The 21,426-nt window shown below is 45.3% G+C and overlaps 1 protein-coding gene across 1 annotated transcript; it reads right to left on the minus strand.

Moving 5' to 3' along the window:
• Positions 1-218: 218 nt before the first annotated feature.
• Positions 219-18,704, minus strand: GSDMC (gasdermin C). Its single transcript, XM_084748205.1, has 13 exons — positions 18,409-18,704; positions 13,783-13,997; positions 12,998-13,181; positions 11,736-11,898; positions 8,225-8,336; positions 5,573-5,686; positions 5,366-5,392; positions 5,119-5,148; positions 4,855-4,881; positions 2,818-2,957; positions 2,138-2,267; positions 1,559-1,632; positions 219-989 (listed from the first exon to the last, which is right to left on the minus strand). The coding sequence occupies exons 2-13, from the start codon at positions 13,991-13,993 to the stop codon at positions 750-752; spliced, it is 1,452 nt and encodes a 483-aa protein (XP_084604331.1). The 5' UTR covers positions 13,994-13,997; positions 18,409-18,704; the 3' UTR covers positions 219-749.
• Positions 18,705-21,426: the final 2,722 nt, after the last annotated feature.

Consider the following 21,426-nt stretch of genomic DNA (forward strand, 5'->3'; position numbering starts at 1 on the left):
AAATCCTCCTACTAATTATCTACCTAAAAACACCCCCCAACTTATTTCTGGTGCATTTCCAAAGTTATGAGCACCAGTACCTTTCACCCAAAACAATTCAAAATGCGCACAATTAAATAAAAGTAACATTTATATTCTTTTATATAGGGGGAAATGTTGAAATCCTTAGCAGACTATTTAAGGAGTTTTGAAAGATAGCATCATCCCTATTTGTGGGCATGGCAAGGATATGGCATGGCTAATAAACCCGTAAACTCACAGTAGCAATGGCTGCCTGTACAAAACAGGGGCCCACTAACATGCCACTGTGGCTAGAGGGGTGGCCTGTGAGGCCCCAGCCTCCCTAAAACACTGTAGGCGGCCAATGCTGCTGGGGAGGAGGTAGTCGCTGGAAGGGTTACCCTTGCTCCAGTTAACAATCCCGCACTCATGCAAACTACCATAATTAAATACAGCGGAGCATCAGACCCCCCCCCAAAAAAAAGTGAATGAGAAACTGTTGGGAAGGAGGGATTTGGAGGGGCTGGGTAGAAAAGGACAGTGGGGGGACGTGGAATATGATCAAAGTATATTACTTATGTAATTGTTAATGAATAGTAACTTTTAATAAATGAACCCGTAGCATCCTTACTCCCATCAGCTTAGAACATACACTCAAATCACCACACGGATGTACACCACGATGCGATATCTCAAATGTATCCAGGACTCAGCAATAGACTGAGCTGGGACCAGGCTTAGGGGAAGATTTAGGCTTCCACAAGTTCCTGCAACAGTGACAGGCTCCCGTAAAGGGCAGACAGGGGCATCTTGGCTTCCAAATCCCAAGTTGATCTGGGATTGTCCGGCTCCATCTGCAAACCACACTCCTTTAGCAGTTCGTAAGTAATGGCCAAGCCTTCACCCTGGAGTGGGGCAAGAAGCTGCGGCTGGAGAGTGAAGGGGATGCACCAGGGATACTTGAAGTGTGGCTGGAGGATGCTCTTTACCTAGAAGAAAAAGTACCAGATTGGGCAGTCCAGGCTCTGACACTGGGGTGAGAAACCTTCTGTCCCAACAGCCAGGAGCCACACAGGACAAAGAACTAAACAAGACCTGAAGCCACTGTGCATTGATTTCTCACCTACAACAAAAAATGTCAACTGCGTGTGTGTGTGTGTGTGTGTGTGTGTGTGTGTGTGTATGTGTGTGTGTATGTGTGTGTGTACACGCGTGCACACACACACACACATACATATGGCTGTACAAACTTTTGTTTCTAAAGATAAATATATAGGGAGAGAAAAGGCAATTTGCAAAAGGTAACTGTAAACACAGAAGGGTGTGACTGACTTTTATCCCCTTAGTCCCGACAAAGATGCCTTCCTAGGGAGCCTTGCTTCCAAGCTGTCATAAATGCAGAGATGCTCCTGACAGGGTTAAATCCAACCTACCTGCTCCCCAGACGGCTCCCTACTCCTCTCCTTGTGGAACGCAATTGCTTTCTTCTAGAATGTTCTTCCTGTTCCTGCTTTCCTCCTCCCCTTCCCTGGACTGCTAGGCCCTGGGGGTTTCTTACCAGCTCTTGTTGCTGCAGGAGGAGCCTCTTCTCCATAGACTGAGCAAGCAGATTGAGTTGGCTATCACTCAGCACTGGGGGAGGGGGCGGGGTATGGGAGGGGCGGGGCACGGGAGGGCGGGGCATGGGAGGGACACATGAGGAAAACGAATGTTAGGCTCAGTATTTTCTTCTCACCATGAACTAGGAAACCCAATGAGAAGAAAACTCTGAGACAGAGGAATATGCCCCTATTAGACTTGAAAGTCAAGCTCACTGCTCTAGAAATGTCTCCTGCCCTTGAGATGGGCTCCAGGGTCACAAGTGACGTGACCCAGAGTCTGAAAGTCTAAGGGCTGAGGCAGGGATCGCCTTCCCCAAGCATGTGTTAGGTGGTTGGTGGCTGCTCCTTTCTAGACCTCAGACTCCATCTGTGGTAGGTACATGGACTGCTATCGCTCTGAACCTTGCTAAAATTAGAGAGGAGGGGGATGTGTAAATGAGCCCCATAATTCAGGGGCTATTTGGGGGTGGCATCTGAAACAGCCCTCTGAGAACCAACATGACGACTCCCCCGTGCTCCCCTCAAATTGCTCTTACCCATTAGGGCTTGAAGGAGATAAAGAATGAGGTTCTTTAGGTCAATCCATGGGGGGATTGAGTCCTTTCGCAGCTCAGCTAGGATTATGCCACCTGGGCCATCCATGTGCCCCATCTGATTCAGTTCCAGCTGCGGAAGACAGATGTTCTGTTAATAACATCATTGCCAGTGCTGGGGGCGGGGGGGGGGGGGGGGGGGACGGGGGCGCGCTGGGCAGCTTTAGATACGCCGAACAAGTACTCTCCCACAGAGCCTCAGCCTGGCTCCTTTTTCTCTTCATTTTTCTCATTAGTGTGACAGGGTCTCTGCTTTAGGCCAAGCCAGCTTTGAACTTGCTATGTGACCCAGGAAGGCCTTGAACTTGCAACCCTCCTGCACGCAGCTTCAGCTTCCCATGCCTGGCTCAAAACCATTGATGTACAATGTGCCTATGTGCGGAGAATTAATTAAGCAAGGTGCAGATAATAGGTTCTACCTCCCCCAGGGGGATTCTGAGCAGAATTAGGGGGCCACACACTCAACATTGTGCATGCAGCCAGAGTCCCCAATCTTTTGACAGTCTTTCTCAGTCTCCTGGGGTACCATGTACATTCCCTGTCCCTCATATACCTTGGCATCCCCATCTCCCAAACTGATGCTTACAGCGTTGGTCATTTCTGGGCAGCTATGGTACACTCACCTTGTTTATCAGGTCATGCAGAACCTCCCTGTCGCTGAGCAAGGGCAGGAGACTGGAGAACACCACATCTCGAGCATCCTTTGAGAGCAAGGACAGTTGCTCTGCTCTCAGGGAAACTTCATCTTGCAGGCGCTTGAAATCTGCTCCCAGATAGAACACCAATCAGAAAGTGAGGGCAACTTTTAAATTAAATATCCCTGGGGTGCTAAGGCCTTCAGAAGTGTTTCCAGCACTAAAAATGTCTCTGTGGACCACCTGCTCAAGCCCCAGTGAGGCAACTATCATGAAGCTGGAAACCAGGCAGCTCCAGCACTCTGGAAGGAGGGGACACAGCACTGGCAGTGGAGGTGGACATCTGAAAACTGGTTATCACAAGCAGGAGAAAAATGACCAAGTGGTCCTTTCTGAGAAGTGTCTGGAATGAAATGTGCTGTTAGGCTCTGGAGACGATGATTCTCGGTGTTCCAGGGTCAGTTTCCATGTGTGAAGAATGGGGACATGTCGAGGTGCCAATGAGCTTGTGTATCTCCGGCACCTGGCACATAAGAGCTGTACTTACTTAAAGGAGACAAGAACTCCAGAAAGCGGCCAACAGAATCAATTAGCTTAGGCTCATGGGGGACTCATGGACCAGACCCAGGCCCCTTACACCTATGTAGCTGATGGGTAGCTTGGCCTCATGAGGGTCCCCTAGCAATTGGAATGGGGGTGTCTCTGACATGGACTCTGTTGCCTGCCTTTGGATCCCTTTCCCTTGGCTGGGCTGCCGGGTCTGGCCTCAGTGAGATGCGTTTAGTCCTGATGCGACTTGATGTACCAGGGTGGGGTGGGGTGGGGTGGGGTGGGGTGGGGTGGGGTGGGGTGGGGGTGGGGTGGGGGTGGGGGTGGGGGGTAAGTGTTACATGATTTTTTTATCCCATTGTGATCCCTGAGACTGAACTGTAAATCCTTGTTTCTTGTGGTTGAGCCCTAGCACACCTTTAATCCAAGAACTTTCTGTTTATTGTAAATAGGTGATTAAGGTGTGGTTTAGCCAGCCTTGCACACACCTTTAATCCAAGAGCTATCTGTACACAGGATTTAATAAAGCTAACCTAAGGTCAAGAGGCAGAGCAAGAAACCAGCTGACAGGGGTTAAAGAATAGGAGGGATGTTGAGTTGAAGGGTATGTAAAACAGCCTATAGAAGTGGAAGGCGTCTTTGGCGCTTCTTTGGGCTTGGGATTTTAGCTTGGCTCCTGGAGGCCCTTAGCTCCTTGGCCTTTGGCTATTTGGAGCTATTTGAGCTAGCAAGCCTTTGGCCTTGGCTGTTTGTTTGTTTGGTTGGTTTTGGTTTTTTGGCTTTTCCTCCTGGGCTGCCAGCTGAGCTAGTGAGCCTTTTTGGGCCTTCTCCATCAGCTAGTGAGCTGAGTAGGAAGGTCAGCTGGGTGCTTCCTCTGCCTCTCTGAGCTAGCAGGGTTTTCACCGCAGCATCTGACTTCTGAGTCTTTATTGGTAAAATCAATGATCTGGGATTTTCAACTAGAACAACAGGAGGGCTCCTCTTTTCTGAAGAGAAGGGGAGGGGAAAGGAGAGAGAGGGTGGGAGGGTGGGACCTGGAAGAAAGGCGGAGGGGCTAATATAGGGATGTAAAGTTAATTAATTAATTAATTAATTAATTAATTGGAAAAAGAAAGAAAAGTATCTTTGAGGTCTATGAAGAATTAGGCAAGCACTGCATTTGAGGATGTTCCGGCTTTGCCCAGTGTCCTTTGGTGATCTGTGACAGTGAGAATAGACCATAGTGGTAGTTCCAAGGCACTTCTGTCTGATTCGTTCACATTGCCTGTGCTGGAGTAATTCCTGCCTCCCAGTCTCTCCTCTGTGAGCACTAGGGCACACAGTTATGCGTGCATGAGTTGAACTAACTGAAAAGAAAACGCGGAAGGAGACCTCAGTTTTCTGAGTTCCAAAGAAAGTTCTCATCTGATTTCCAAGCTTATGGTTTCCCCTAAAAACAAAACAAAACAAAACAAACAAAAAAAAAAAAATGCTCACCTTGATGGTAGGGTTCCTCTATCCTTCCTAGAAAGAGAGGCACAAGCTGTCACCTTTCATCATCCTCAGTTTGTTCTTGAGACACATTGGCACATTGGAGGGTCTCCTGTACCACCTCCACACTCCTGCCCGACTCCCAGTCTATGCTTTCACCCCGCCAGCCTTCCATGACCTTTCCCACCCACGGGAACCAGCATCAGGGCTAGGGCCGAGTACCAGAGCATCACCCAGATCTCCACATCCAACCCCGCCAGGAGCACTCACCAATTGGAGAGATGTAATCTATGCACAAGTCTAGAACGAGATAACATATTGCCCCACCCAAGAATGAGTGTTTGTCCTTCCGTCCCTATATCCTCCTCCATTTTCCTGTCCCCTCCCCCTTCCCACCCCTTGTGCTGAAGACCAGATCTCAAGACCCTGGGCAAAGACAGTCAGGTAGGTTTTGGTATTCCGTTGTCTGCATGAGAAAGCAGGGTGGACTTTCATAGCCCCAGAACCATCCACTCACCAAGCTGTCTCATTATTGGAGATGGCTCTGGAAAGAGAAAGTGAAAGGTTCACTGACCAAGACCTGCTCTCTCCATCCCTCCCCTGACCTCTGACCTTTCTAATATCCTCCATCCACCCCTGCTTTTCACCTTGAAAATTCTCCTCTTATGAGAAACTTCCTATGATAAATCCATCCCAGGTAGATCCCTGTTCAACAAAGTCATACCTGTCTCGATGCCACTTCGGAACTCTTCGGATCTGGCAAGGAAGCCACACCTAGGATGCATATTAAGCATTCCTAGGAAGGTTTTCTTCTTAGGATGAGTTGAAAGGAGAATGGCTGAATAGAAAAGAAACTCAGTTAGGAGAAGGGTCATTTACACCTGATGGAGGTCTTCCTACATCCCATTTAGGGACTCTCAGGCTAAACCCCAGGAATGGCAGTCAACCTGAGCACTGGTCTGTGTGACCTGTGAATCAGACCCTGAAATTTGCATTTTATTTTATTATGTTTTCTTACTTTGTGTGTGTGCATGTGTGCATGCGTGTGTGTGTGTGTGTGTGTGTGTGTGTGTGTGTGTGTGTGTGTGTGTATGTGTTCATGCCAAGGAGCATATAAGTATGCCAGGGGACAACTTTGGGAATCAGTTATCTCCTGCCAATATGTGGGACCTGGAGGTGGAACTCACAGCCTCAGGCCTGGCAGCAAGCACTTTTATCTGCTAATCCATCTCACCAGCCTGAAACTTGCATTTTAAATAAGCACTTTAGGGGACCATTACATCCCCTGACGTTCAAGAATTATCTCACGAGGGCTGGAGAGCAATAGTTAAGAGCCGGTTCTGCTCTTGCAAAGGACCAAAAGTCAGTTCTAGCACCCATATGGCAGCGCCCTCTTCTGGCCTCCTCAGGCACTGCATGCACGTGGTATGCTGACATGCAGGCAAAACACAAATACACATAAAATAAAATCAAACAAATAAATACTCCATGAGGTAAGGCAGCCTGGTTTCCTCCTGCCCTGCCATATAGGTTTCTTGCTAGCCTTCCGTTACTAGCTTGCCCTTCCTTATCCACTCTCAATTTGGCGATCTTGCATTGTTTTGGATTGTTACGTTCATAGAGTCATGCTGAGGTCTGAAACTTGCCTAACAACAAAACTCAAGCACTTGACACAAGAAATGAACCTGTGGAGAAAAAGAATGACAACGTTTAACGCGTGAACTAAATGAAGTTTAGACAGAAGGCAAACTTCCAAGAGTGTCTGCAAGTCACATTCTGAGCACTAGGGGGCGAGCGGGGCATCTCGTTTATACAATCAAGCATGGCACAGAAGGGAACCGACTCGGACAACGGATGGGCTCATTAGCAAGTACACAGTTAGTCCTCATAACTGACCAAGAAGCAATTAATAATTGCCATATCGCCGGCCAGAAGTTTCAGAGAAAACTGGCCTTCTCATGTGTACAGGGGAAATGACTCTCTCTCTCTCTCTCTCTCTCTCTCTCTCTCTCTCTCTCTCTCTCTCTCTCTCTCTCTCTCTCTCTCTCTCTCTCATGAAAAAAGGAGGTAAGTGGCCCACAACGCATCCAGCCCTACCCGTCTTCACTGCTCCGGTCCAGCAAGCACTGTGCCTGACCTGACGACAACAACTCGCCTCTAAGCCTTCAGAACCCCCGTATGCCAGAGTCTCCTACCTTTATCACCTCCTCTCACCTACATTGCCCCTTTAGTCAGCTCCCCTAATTGTCCTCCACAGGGGACCTCTCTTGCTCTCCTTCTATGCACCCCTCAACCTTTGCTGCTCATCCTCCAGGGAGCTCCCCTGGATTCAGCCTCCACAAACAAGGCCTTGGTTCCCCGGATGCAACATCTGATCTGATCAGATTATTTCTTTTGTTTGTTTCGCTGTTAATACTTTTAATGAAGGATTCCTTTTCCTTCCCGTCTATAAATGAGATAAAGCACTTGATTTACAAGTAAAATGTACAGCCGTCTCCTCAGGCAGTTCAAAAGCATCTCCAACCTTGTTCCCGTTCCCCATCCTGTGACTCAGTCAAGGGTGCCGCATGAGTATGGACGATTTCTCTAGAAGTCATTGTCCACTAACTGTATTATATTGGAGACGCTAACTTCCTTGTCTGTTGCCACTAACTAGAGGATTGACTCCAGGGCTTTGCCTTGACCAGAACAAGGTAGACACTGAAAAAAGTGTGTGTGTGTGTGTGTGTGTGTGTGTGTGTGTGTACATGTGTTTGCAGTGTACATGTGTGTGCACATGTATATGCAGTGTACATGTGTTCGTGCGTGTGCATGCATGTTGGTGTGTGTACATGCGTATGCAGTGTACATGCATGCACATGTATATGCAGTGTACATGTGTGTACATGTGTGTCCACCCATGTTGGTGTGTGTGTGTGTGTGTTCATGATGTGTGGTGTGTGTATTGGGCGATGGTAGATTTCAAGGTTCGAGTCTTGGAAAAATTCCACGCTATATTGTTCAGGCATTCTGTCTACAGTTTCAGTTGTGTTGTACTTCTGTTATTTTATGGAGCTTTAATGTGAGTTTAATAGTCACCTGATAAATTTGGTGGCTTCCTGCTGAGCTTCTGAGAGTGGCAGAACCTTGAAAGGCTAGAGACTAATGACTACACATGGCCCCACTTGAACACTCTAGGTCGGGTCCCTTCCCAGGAAGGAGGCCATCTCTGCATCTACAGCTAACAATATTTGAGCTTGTCCAGGCTTAGAGGTGACTGAGGATGGTGGGACATGTGTGGGGGACAGTAATGAGCGCTGCTGGTCTATAGTCAGGACAGAAGGGGAGGTCAGGTCTTCACACACCCCATCCCCACTTGAACCCCAGTTCTGCTCACCACAAGTGTTATTCTCAATGACCAGTTGCTTCTTCTTGTAGGCCACCACCGACCCCTTGTGGATAGTCACTGAATCTGTCCTCTTCCTTTGCCACTGTCCCTGGGCTTGACCCTGGAAAGATAAAGCATCCCTAGGGATTTATAGTTCTTTGTCTCATAACACCATTAAAAAATTGTTTACTTTTAATCAAAGCAATATATGCCTGCAATTTAAAAGTCAAATAAATTTTGAAAGCTCATTAGAAAACACTAGCAGTCCTTCACTGCACTTTCCTCCTGGTCCCCATGCCCGTTACTGCTTCTCCCTCTTGTATGACAATATTTACCTACACTGAAATTCGGGAGGTATGCCTGGAGATTGAACCATGGATGCCAGGCTAGTGTTTACCACTGAGCCGCACCACCAGCCCTATTGCAATGTCTTGGTTTTTCCAAACTAAGTATATGATTTGCTGTCTCCTTCTAGCCTTGAAGTTTTGTTCTCCTGCTCGGCGTTACTGATTCGCCCGTATTCACACCTGGGTTCCTGCGTAGGGACGTATTCTCTGCTGAATGTTGGGGGAGACTGCTTGTCCTTGTCCCAGACCTTGTCTCTTATCAGTCCCTGTGATGTCTTTTCTATCTTCTGCCTGTCACTCATTGTCTCCTGGGGAGCTAGCTGAGAGCTACATGTCCGAAAACCTTTATACCTAAAGACAACTTTAACTTGCATTTGGTTCACAGTTTGATGGAGATAGAATTCTTAGCTGAATTCCTTGCAGTCTAAGTTGTTTTCCTTTTCTTTAAAAAAAAAAAAAGTAGTACAATTCTTTTTCTTAAATATTGCTCAATGTTTGAGACTTTTATCTCTACATATAATGTATTTTGATCACACACTTCATTAGCTCACTTCCAACTCCTCACTTCCCCATCTCCATCACTTTACCCTCCAAACTTCATGCGTTCCTTTTGTCTTTTAATTTTTACTAAATTCACTGAGTCAGTCCTCTTACTGCTGCCAGTACATGCCTGAGTGTAAGACCAGGTACTGAAGCACAGCAGCCTCACAGGGCCTGAGAGAGAACACAGAGCATTTGTCTTTCAGGGTCTGGGTTACCTCATTCAGGATGATCATTTTCAGCTATGTCCATTTTCCTGAAAGGTTTATAATTCAAATATCTGTGCAGCTGAATAAAATTCTGTTGTGTGTTGCCACATTTCCATTATCCATTCATCAGTTGATAGATATCTAAGCTGTTACCATTTCCTAGCGATTATGAATAGAAAGGCAATGGGCATGAGTGAACAAGTATCTGTAATCCATTATAGAGTCCTTGGGGTAGATATGTCCAGCAGAGGTATAGTTGAATCATATGGTAAATCTATTTTTTCTTCTTCTTCCTCTTCTTCTTCTTTTCTTCTTCTTCTTCTTCTTCTTCTTCTTCTTTTCTCTCTCTCTCTCTCTCTCTCTCTCTCTCTCTCTCTCTCTCGTGTGTTTATAATTTACTCTATTATTTCTATGCTTATTTTTTCATCTGGAGAATCTGCCCATTGGCAAACCTGAGATACTAAAGTGAAGTCACTTACATTTGGGGTTAATCTGTTGCTTCATGTATGCAAGTATTTGCCTTATGAAGCTACGTGCACCCATGTTTGGTGCAAATAGGATTGGGATTATAATGTCTTCTTGATGGATTGTTCTCTTGACCAATGCGGATTTTTTTCTTCTGATTACTATTTTATTGGACTTTCCTATAGCAATTCCTGTGATTCTACTTCCCTTTGCTTTGAATATCTTTGCCTGATATTTTGCCCCAATAGTTTCTATCTTCAGTGATTGAGGTATGTCCCTTGGAGACAGCAGGTTCTGGAGGTCAGTGCTGTCCTGGGGGCTACCATGATTGGCCACGGCAGTCTCAAGGCAAACCAGCGTCTCTTCATCCTCACAGAGGCCGTTCCCATCGGTATTGACTGCCAGGAGATCTGCGTCCCGTAGAATGAGGAGTTCCGCCCGATGCATATGACCACAGGTAGCCGCAGCATGCAGAGGTGTCCAGCACTTACTGTCTTGAGCACTGACATCAGCCCCAGGATCCAGGAGCTGCTGCGCCACCTCTCAGAAGTCATCAATGCAGCACTAGTGCAGTCAAGCCATCCTCACTGGCCAGGTTGGGGCTAACCCCACTACTAAGGAACTGGCAGCCTTCCCCCAAGTCGTTTCGGGCAGCAGCCTCCAAATGGGCAATCCTGGGAGGGAAGAGAACATGCTTCCGAGGCCTGAGGCCAGCCACCTCCTTCCATGGCTGTTCCCTGTGGCCCTTTTTGCTATGGACCTCCTTCTCGGCCTGGGCTCACATCTTTACCTGCTGGGCATGTCGCTTCTGGGCACACTTCAGCCGTTCCTGGGAGCTCATCCTGCCTCTGGTGCTGGGCATCTCTGTCAGCAGCTCCAGGTGCTTGCCCATGGTGGTGGATGTCTGCCCACAGGGCTGTTTGGGGCACCACGATTCAGGTTTGGGGGTTAGAGGGGGCAGGCCAAGAATGAAGGGTGGGGCAGCTGGATGAACTGGCACCCTTGGGGGCATCCCCTTCCTAAGACTTGGTGCCTTCTGTCCCTGGCAAGGCTGAGATGGGAGGTCCCACACTGTCATCAGGCCCAGCTGCCCTAAGAGACAGAGCCTGGGCAAGGAGGGCAGTGTGGCATAGGGTGAGGTGGAAGGAGTGTATGGGGACAGGCGTGGGACGGTGAGGCACTGCCTGCAGTCGCTAGCAGGCAGGACTGACATCTCAACTGCTCAGCTGCCAGGGCCTCTGTACACAGCGCCTCAGCTCCCTCTTGAGGACAGGTTGCACAGCCCTAAGCCCTGGCTGGCCTCAGTCCAGGGTCTGAAGCTAATTACCCAGATAACGAAGTTCCAGCTTCCTGGCACCCTGCCTAGAAACTCACAGCAATCTACTTGCCTCTGCCTCCTGAGTGCTGGGATTAAAGGCAAGCACTACCACCATGCCCAGAAGTGTTTTGACTTTTACGTGATTGGGGAGTTTCTTTTCTGGTTCCTCCTAGCTGGTGTTCAAGGCCAGCCTCAGCTCCATAGCCACTGGAAGACAGTTTAGGCTTTACAAGACCATATCTCAAAATATATGTTACCACATGATCATAGAACATAGATTAACAGGTACAGTTTAGTAAAGGTGTTCCCATGTTTTTCCAGCCACCATGAAACTGGGTCTGCAAAAAATACAAAATCCTCATGTTTCTATTTCTGCAGCATCTATTGTTAACTCAAAACAAAACATGGTACCGAATACTTACATCTGTTTCGGAATATATCACTATTTTCTAATCCTATGCATTAAGCATTGTAAGTGAGGGCACTGGAATACAATGTAAGATCAGGAGGTAGCCCAGACTACACATGAGCAGTGGAGGATAACGACCCCACCCTCTGACCCTTAGAAAACAGTCTCCAGAATCTCCTGAGGAGCAAGAGTACACTGGCTGGACTAGTTTTCTTGTCCCTGTCCCCCATACCTTGACATACTGGGGGATGAGTGCTTTTCCTGAAAGGTCAACGCTGCTGCTGTCTTCCAGCACAGTGTCCTTGGTCACTTCGTAGGCCTCTGTCACCACATACAGGTTGGTCCTCCCCATCCGGTAATCCTTCACAAAATACGGCTCCTGAGCCAAAAGTTTCCTGAAGGTGCAAATGGGAATAAAAAGATTCAAACGGCCAATGTCATAGAAGCAGAGACTAAATCGCGAACAGATAAACAAGCAGAAAATGTGAGGCCGCCGCCTTTAAGGCCTTTAAGGACCAAAGAGATCCAGGCAGCTTCAGGCTAAAGGTGTGGCTGTCATTAAAGCGCTGGTCACAGGAGGACATGAATTCAGATGCCCGGAAGACACATTGAAGCCTGGTGTGGTTATAGTTAACAGTATGCTACATGCCTTTGAAATTTGCTAACACATTAGGTAGTAAGTGTTCTTGCCATAAAAATAGCGGTTACTGAGCCGGCAAGATGGCATTACCGATAGAGGTGAGGACCTGAGTTTGATTCTCAGACACACACATCTAAAGGAGAGATCTAATTCCTGCGACTTGTCCTCTGACTGCCACATGTGAGCCATGGCACATGTGTACACACAGAGAGAGACAGACAGACAGACAGACAGTCAGACAGACAGAGACAGAGAAAATAATAAATAAGTAAAATAAAAAATTTAAACTAATGGCTACCACATGGAGTGATGATATGTTATCGATTTATATGCATATGTCACACCAAAATGCTACACACGAAGCATGCATTTCCAGTTCTAAATTATGTATCAAGAGAGATGTGGTAAAAAAAAAAAAAAAAAAAAAAAAAAGAAAGAAAGAAAAAGAAAAAAGAAAAAACATCTAAATCCCAAAGCACTGGGATGTTGATGACGTAAAGTGATTGTTACAGTCTTCAGTACATTTTAATCAATATCCCAACCATTTACTTCTACCCATTCATTCCTTGTTACATGCCCATCCTCTGTACAACGAACAGAGACTTCCATCGTGTCAGAACCTTTGTCTGTCTTATTTTTCTGTCCTTATCATATTAATAGAACAGTAATGGGTAATTCATCACTAATGAGTATTATTAGACTACAAGCCATTATTTCAATGGTTAGTTTTTAAGTAGAATAATCTGAGTCGCTATCATCAGCCCCTGCACCGGAACCTGCTTGGTACCTCTGCGCCTACAGGAAGACATCCTGCTCCTCGGCTGACCCATCCTTCCATCCCCTGGTGGCCTCACCTGTTTTGAAGACTTTCCAGTTTTGAGTACGGGAGGCTGGTTTTCTGAACCTCAATGTCATATCCACAGGACTGAGCAAATTCTGTTGATGCACTTCCTTCTGCAATGGCTTTGACATCCGCGTTAGCCTTCAGTTTCTGGGATAACATGTGTTTGAGGGACAAGGGAGCTGACACTTCAGGCTCTGAGGAGGAAAGAGAACACAAGTTTAGCCAAGAATCACTGTGGAACGGATGCTCTGGAGAGTGGAATGAATAAGGCCAGTGCCTCTCCTCATTTAAACCTTAGTCAAGAAGCTAGCTAATAATCAGTTAATATCCAAAACGTAAATTACTACAGAGGGCAAATTCTGGAACCCATGCAAGCAGAATCTTCATCCTAAGAAAGAAAAGCATCATTTTTGCAGTCCCCTGGGATTGTCTCTCCGAGTGCAGAATCCAACCCTAAGGCAGCTCACTGAAATAGAGACGTGCCTGGGGTCTTGAGGGCAGAGGGACCTCACTGTGGCTCCTGATTCTTCCAGTTCGAACTATTTTTACGAACCTCAACTGCTTTTTTGTAAGATAGTATCATATCTCCCTCTAAAGAGGCTCTGGGCAGTATTATAAGACCAAATGCATGGAAATAGGTCCAGAAATCGAGTAGATTCCTAAAGTATCTTCCTTGTCCTTTGCCTTCAAGCAGATGACTCATGAGCTACCTGTGCGAGTCCCTCCTGGATTGTGGAAAGCTACACCATTGGAAACATTGATTTTCACACTTCTCTGCCCCCTGACCGACAGTACCTGGGACGGGAAAATTTGGCTCCAAGATCTGCAGGAGGGAGTATCCAACTGGAGTATCTTCCGATTTCCAAAACAACGATTGAGCAGTCTTCTGCAGTATATCAAACTGGCGGAATTTGGCTGCGTCTGACAGGTATTTGACAGGCCTCAGATCTTTTCCTTGAAGTTTCTTGACCACATCTTTGCTAAGCAAGTCAAATGTGTAGGGCATGTTGCTAGGATCACATGGAAAGAAGTACGGAAGTTTAATTGAGAAAGGAAAGAGTGTATCTGACGCTCAGGGACTCGTGGTATTGTTCCTAAGCCAGCAAGTGTGCGGGAAGCCTCAGGTTGGCACACAGAAGAGATAGACACCTCCAGGTTATCCTGGAACCGTTCCAATTAGCCAAAACACAGACTCAACCTAGATGCCCACCGAAAGATGAGTGGAGACGGGGGCTGGAGATATGACTCATAGGTTAACAGCACTGAACGCTCTTCCAAAGGACCCAGGTTCAATTCCCAGCACTTACATAGCAGCTCACAGCCATCTGTAACTTTACTTCCAGGGGATCCTATACCCTTTTCTGACCAAAAGAGTCACCAAACACATATGTGGTAGAAAAACATACATACAGGCAGAACACCCATATACATAAAAAAATAAATGTTTTAATGAAGAAAGAAAATGTGATATACATGCATGGTAACATTTTATTCATCCTTAAACTGTGAAATTGCATCATGTACAGGAAAGTGGATGGAACTCCGGATCATCATGCCAAAGGAAATAAACTGAACTCAGAGAAGCAGATGTGCCATGCCGCTCTCATACACGTATACTGTATCTTATGTGTGTAGTGGAAGTTTGGGTTTCTTTAAAAACTCAATTATGTTGTATAAATATTTTTTTTGCTTTAATCTCAAGTGTGGGGTATGAGGCTGCCTTAGTTTGTCCACAGCTATTAACTATGATTGCCTTGTATGGGCTCTGAGAGGGGCATGATCTTTGCCAGCTGCAGATAGTTTAATTCTGTAGAATCTGAGATAATATAAATGCCAGAGCACTGGGAGGAAAAGTGTCTGAGGAAGAAGAAGGCTGATGCTCCCCGTTGCTGCTCCTGGTTGCTGTTGATGAAGTTTCATGAGAAGTTGGAGATATTCTGATTATGAAAATTGGATTTAGCCGGGCGTGGTGGCGCACGCCTTTAATCCCAGCACTCGGGAGGCAGAGGCAGGCGGATCGCTGTGAGTTCGAGGCCAGCCTGGTCTACAAAGCAGTCCAGGACAGCCAAGGCTACACAGAGAAACCTTGTCTCCAAAAAACCAAAAAAAAAAAAAAAAAAAAAAGAGAGAGAAAGAAAGAAAGAAAGAAAATTGGACTTGCCCATCAGGAAGTAGCTAAAGCATGCCCCCTCTCCCGACTAACCTTTCTCTCCTACCTGGTGTTGGGGTGTTGGAAGGGATAAGGGATGGAGAAGGGAGGTATGTGTGTGTATATATATGTGTGTATAAATTATGAAATGGACTATTTTCAGGGAGATAAGGGCTGTGGGGTGGGTCAGAGAAGAAGAAATGGCAATGGGATGAATATGACAAAGTATATAATACACTATGTGAGGATGCAATAATAAACCCATTAGTTTGTGCTAATTTAAGATAATAAATGCAAAAGAAGAAATAAAGGTACTAATTACTTAGATAGGCATTTCGATAATCAGTCTCTTGCCCAGTGAATTAGTCTTTACGTAGCATACATAAGGACCTGGGTTCAAGACCTAGCACTACCGAAAAGAAATACAAATAACAAATGAGTATATGAAAAGACAATGTCAGCACTCATCATAAAAAAAATCTTAACCAAAATTACAATATTATATTTCTCAAGATGCTGTCACCAAAAAAATATAAAGGTAATAACCGTCAGTGTTAATGTCATTTACATTATACATTGTATACATTGTATACTGTTAGAATGTAAAATATTATCTCCTCTACATAAATCAACAAAATTTCTCAAAACAAAAGAATAAAACTGAAAACAATATCTCAACAATGCAGTAACACATTCATGTTCATTGTAGAGCATTCACAGAGGCCACAATGTAGAAACAACCTAAATACCTGTCAACAGAATAAGGAAAATGTTGCATCTTACCGTGGACTATTATCAGCCTTAAAGGAAAAGAAATTCTCCAAAACGCAATAATTTGATACATCTCGAGGATGTTGAAGTATATGTCAGTCACAGGCAAACACACATGATTCTCCTTATATGAATTATCTCAACCTCTCCAAGACCCAGGAAGGGCTACAGTGCTCTCCACCAGAGAGGGAGAGAGCAAGGAAAAGTTGTTCATCACTAATGAGTACCACTACTCAGCTTCGTGTTCCATTTGCAAGTGAGGAAACTCCGCAGATCATCTAGCAAGGTTTGGGCCTGTACATTCTTGTATATTTTTAAATCTGCTGAAGGCGGAGCTAATGTTATATATTTTAACACAGCATATTAAATATCATAGAAAATATTTCCCATGCATACAGTCATAAATTCTATACAGCATGGTGTTCCTAGGCTCTGAATGAGTATTAAAATCTGCAGATATTTGAGTGTCTTTGCCTATGACCATATACTCCTCCCATAGCATTTGAATTGTCTCTAGAACACTTAATATGCTATTGCATTAGTAACTCTTTTAAGTTGCCGTGGGAAAAAATACTTGACAAAAACAGCTTATGAAGGAGAGACTAATTTGACACAGGGTTTCAGAAGGCTCAGTTGCTTGAGCTCCGTGCGTTTTTGACAGAACATCATCTTGACAGGAGAACATGGCGGAGATTTGTTTTACTTTTGTCATGTAAATGGCAGAAAAGCCACACAAGGAGGAGACGCTTAGTCCCAAGTTCAGGCCTATGGATCCTCTAGAACTTGAGTTCAGGTGGTTGTGAGCCACCCATGTGGGTTCTGGGAACTGAACTGTGGTCCTATGGAAGAGCATCGAGTGCTCTTAGCTGCTAAGCCATTTCTCCAGCCCCCAAATATCTTTATATATATACATACACATGTCTGTGTGGTATGTATGTGTGTATGTATGTGAGCTTGGATTGCAAGGGCATACATTTGCATAGATGCACATGTATGTATGTGAAGGCCTGTGGTTGGCATCAAGTGACTTGGTCAATCACTACTCTCCACCTTCTATATTGAGACAGTCTCTTGCTGACCTCAGAGACCCGCCCACCCCCCACCCACCCACCCACCGCCCAATGACAACTAGTCTGGCTAGTCAGCTTGCCCTACAGCTGCATGCATGTATACCTCCTGCATGCTGAGACTACAGGCCGGCACCAAGCCCACTGGGTTTTACATGGGTTCCTGAAATTCAAAATCTGATCCTCAGCTGGACAGTAGAGTTGCATGCCTTTAATGCAGTGTTTAGGAGGCAGAGGCAGGAGGATCTCTGCATTCGAGGCCTGCCTGCTCTACAGAGTGAGTTCTAAGATAACCAGGGCTACACAGAGAAATCCTGGCGGAGGGGGAATAAAGTCTGATCCTGATGCATGCTCAGCAAATATTATACCTGCTGAACCATCTCCCCAAGCCCTTTTCTGAGTATATTCAGTCAGTGGTCAGTTGATCCCAAAGTGTCAGGATTCATGAATCCGCAAGACCAACTGAATGACCACTGAGTAATAGAGAAGATAATTAAGGCAAAGAGTGGTACAGAACCAAAAAGAAAAAAAAATTAATGATGGGTTTTGCGTGCAGCATGATAAAGAAGATGAAGTGCAGAGGCTAGATTGGGCAACAGAACGTAGGTGGCACCTCTTCCCTGAGTAGAGAAAGAGTTCCCAAGTAGAGAAAGAAAATGAATTCATATCAGGGCACATTGATTATGAGAGCCGGGGGAAGATTAAACCAGTCATTCAAGCCAGCGCAGGGCAGAAGAAACTGCCATGGAGATAAAATGTTTGAGACAAAGGTGTGTATAGAAGAATCAAAACCTTGATTGCAGATACTTGTGAACTTGAATATGTTAGCACAACACTTTAAAAAAAAAAACACTTTACAAAAAAGACTAAATAAGACTAATCTGCTTAAATCATTCTCCTTACAGCAAAGTACAAGATTCCAATGACAAGGAACTGAGTTTGGAAAGATTTGAGTATAAGACAGAATTGGCCAGGCGTGGTGGCACATACCTTTAATCGCAGCACTCGGGAGGCAGAGGGAGGCGGATTGCTGTGAGTTCGAGGCCAGCCTGGTCTACACAGAGAGTCCAGGACAGCCAAGGCTGCTAACACAGAGAAACCCTGTCTCAAAAAACCAAAAAAAAAAAAAAAAAAAAGAAAGAAAGAAAGACAGACAGACAGAATTGCCAACAATGGTGGAAAAGTCCTTATGGGATGACTTTCCAACTTTCCATTATGTCTCCAACACCAAACCAGAACGGGGGCGTGGGGGGCTGCATCAGAGACCCAGCCTTTGCCCTTCCACGCTGTCATTGGGCTTTCCAGTAATTTTCTCATGGAGAACTTAGCGAAGTAATGCTTCCTTCCCTGCAGGTTACATCACTAAGGAAAACCCCATCAACTCGGCCCACAAACCAGCCTCAGAAACCCTCACTCATCCCCATCAGCACTTACCCGGCTGAAGCTGGCTTTTCTCCTCTAGAGGAAGTGCAACTGAATGTGGCTCCTCTAAGTCCTTGGACCTTCTAATTCAAATACAATTTATATAAACTCCTGGACCAAATCAACGTGATTCTTAGAAAGCTGTTTCCGTCCTTATAGCAGGTCTGAGTCAGTTTTCAGTGCAGTACTGTGGGCACGTGTGACCTCTTCTCTCCAGTCACTAAGCTCTGAGCACAGAACTAGTGTTCAAAGCCACCGTCCAAAAGACTAGGGGCCAGCAGTAAGCACTTGCAGGTGTGCCTAGGAGGCTGTCCTGGCTCAGAGAAGTGAGAGTTCTTAGGAAACAGGGCACCTGGCTCTTCCCAAAGAAAACCGGCTGAGCAAGTCTGATCCATGATTGGCCGGAAATGAGGTTGGTTCTGTTCACCCACCTCCTGACAGACGTGCTGGGTGTTACCCACCTCCTCATGGACTCGCCCGGGTGTAACCATGGGGCTGTAAGGTCTGCAATAGGAAGATTCCCTGCCACTGTGTTAGTTTACCGCACTCAGTGCTATGACCTCACAGAAACCAGCTCCAGGGAGGGAAGGTTTATTTTGGCTAAATCAAGTACAGAATTTAACTTCACAAATGAGTTAAGGGCCAAAATAGTAAGTAACCCACTAGAGAAAAACGAAAGCAAGTTTACATTTTAAAAATTTGAAGCTCACTAGAAATCACACGAAATAATTTTGAGAATCCAGTTAGTTACATGTTGATTAAGGAAAGTCTTTTGTTTTTGTTTTGTTTTTTTAAGATAAATACTTTTTAGTACCACCAATGACACAATGACAACAAATATGGACAGAAACAAATCACTGCACTATTTCTGAGTTGGTAGTAGTGTGTACCAAAATCACCTAAAAAGTTAATATATTGAGCTCTTAATTCCTCATTTACAAACATGTCCTAAAAAAAAAAACAAAAAAACAAAAAAAAAACACTAACAAATATTTAGGTATAAATAATCATTAGGGCATAATTCAAAATACTAAAGAACTTCCTAGCTGTAGTGGTGCACACCTTTAATCCCAGCACTTGGAAACATTGGTAGAAGCAGGAAGAACTCTTTAAGTGTAAAGCCAATGTGGTCTCCATAGTGAGTTCCAGACCAGCCAGCGTTACACAGTGAACCCCAGTCTCAAAAACACTCACCTCTTCACACATACCCACACACTAAAGAAGAGGGGGGGGGGAACCTACATGGTGAACACTATGAAGTTTAAGTTGGCATACATACTATGCTTTTATAGTCCACTTTCCAAAATAAGTTAAACCTAAAAAAGAAAACAGACATCCAATAACAGATCCAGTACTGTGTGCTTAACTAGGACTCAGTGAAGTTCAGACTTGCTTCTGTTTAACTATAGGAAATCTACCTCGCTCTCATAAGAAAGCAGAGAGCTTTATTTCATACTTAAAAAAACAAAAAACAAAACAAAAAACAAAAACAACAAAACCCCCCAAAACAAAAACAAAAACCTCACTATCTTGTTGTTGAACCCAGTACAAACAGGTAAATATGGAAAGAAAAAGAAATAGAACAAAAGACAAAGGCATCAACATTCCAAAGATGGAGGTACATAAATGGTATAGATGAAGAACCCTTGGGAGGGTCAGGGACTGGGGTGCGGGGAGCTGCTTCCTCACCATGGAGTAGTGAGGCCAGAAGTAACAATGGTGGCTGGAAATGTTTGCATAGATCCTTCAGTTCTTAGACCCCGCCCCCTCTCCAATTCTAAAGCCAAGCAGCTCTCCTTGCCCACCTGGGAAAAGGCTTCCCTGTGAATTTGGTTAGAATTGTTACAATCCAGAGAGGTGGAGAAGGGGGGCTCAGATGGTTATTTCATAGCAGCTCTATCTTTCTAGGTGAGGTAAGCATCCTCATTGGGGAATGGTGGGGCAGTTTCTAGTACCCGAAATTTTGGAGAAGGATACTATCAACATGTCTTATGGTGACACCCTCAGTAAAAGAGTTTAGTCTCTGGGACACAAAACAGGTCAGACAGTTTTAAAGAAAGGGTGGAAAGCCATACTTTTTAAGTTAGGGTCTAAGAAAGCAGGCATGTGCATTAATAGAAGTCAGTAAATGTCACATGGCAGAAGGACAGTGAATAAGAAACCCCACGGTGTCAGAGAAAAGTAGGCAAAATCCATGAGGAAGGGGTCCATCCTCAATGGCTTCCAAGCCTGCTTAGATCTAACTACCTAAGATCATCCTCTCAAGAAATGAGATCTGGCCAGGCATGATGGCACACACCTGTAACCCCAGCACTCAGAAGGCAGAGGCAGGAGGATCTCTGTGAGTTCGAGGCCAGCCTGATCTACAAAGCAAGTCCTGGACTGCCAAAACTACACAGAGAAACCCTGTCTCAGAAAGAAAAAAGAAATGAGACCCTAAGATTACCTAGGGGATGGATATTGAGTCAATCCGGCTGTTTCCAACTGTAACTGGGACTTACAGACTCTCAGAACTTAAAGACTGACTCTATTGTTGAAGAGACCACACACTTCAGACACAAGAATTGGAGGAACTGAGCTGGAACCTATCTGTTCTCTGTCTATACTGTGCTATACTGTCTCTCACAGTAACTGAAGGGGTTTGCAAGCCACCCAGGGAGAAAAGCAATCCGTAGTCCTACCCAGCTGTACAGCCTACAAACTACACCAATGTCCATCATGGCAAGATATGCCCAAAGGTGCATTACTGGCATGTATAGCATTGGGGCAGCCAACAACTTTCTAATTGGATTTAAGGCCTGCTCAATGGGAGAGACTACCATGCCTGGCACTACCTGTAGCTGATGAGTTCATAGACCCCCTAAAGAAAAACCTATAGCTGCCACTTTCCTAAACCAGTATTATTTCTAACTGTATTCTAAACACTTAGCTTTTTACTCACACATAAGTATAGCTCTTGGCCATCACCAAAGAAACTTTCTTCAGCAGAGACTGTGGTGGTTTGAATGAACATGGCGCCCATGGGCTCAT

This window comes from Acomys minous (genome assembly GCF_964271855.1).
Source record: "Acomys minous genome assembly, chromosome: 12".
Lineage (NCBI taxonomy): Eukaryota > Metazoa > Chordata > Mammalia > Rodentia > Muridae > Acomys > Acomys minous.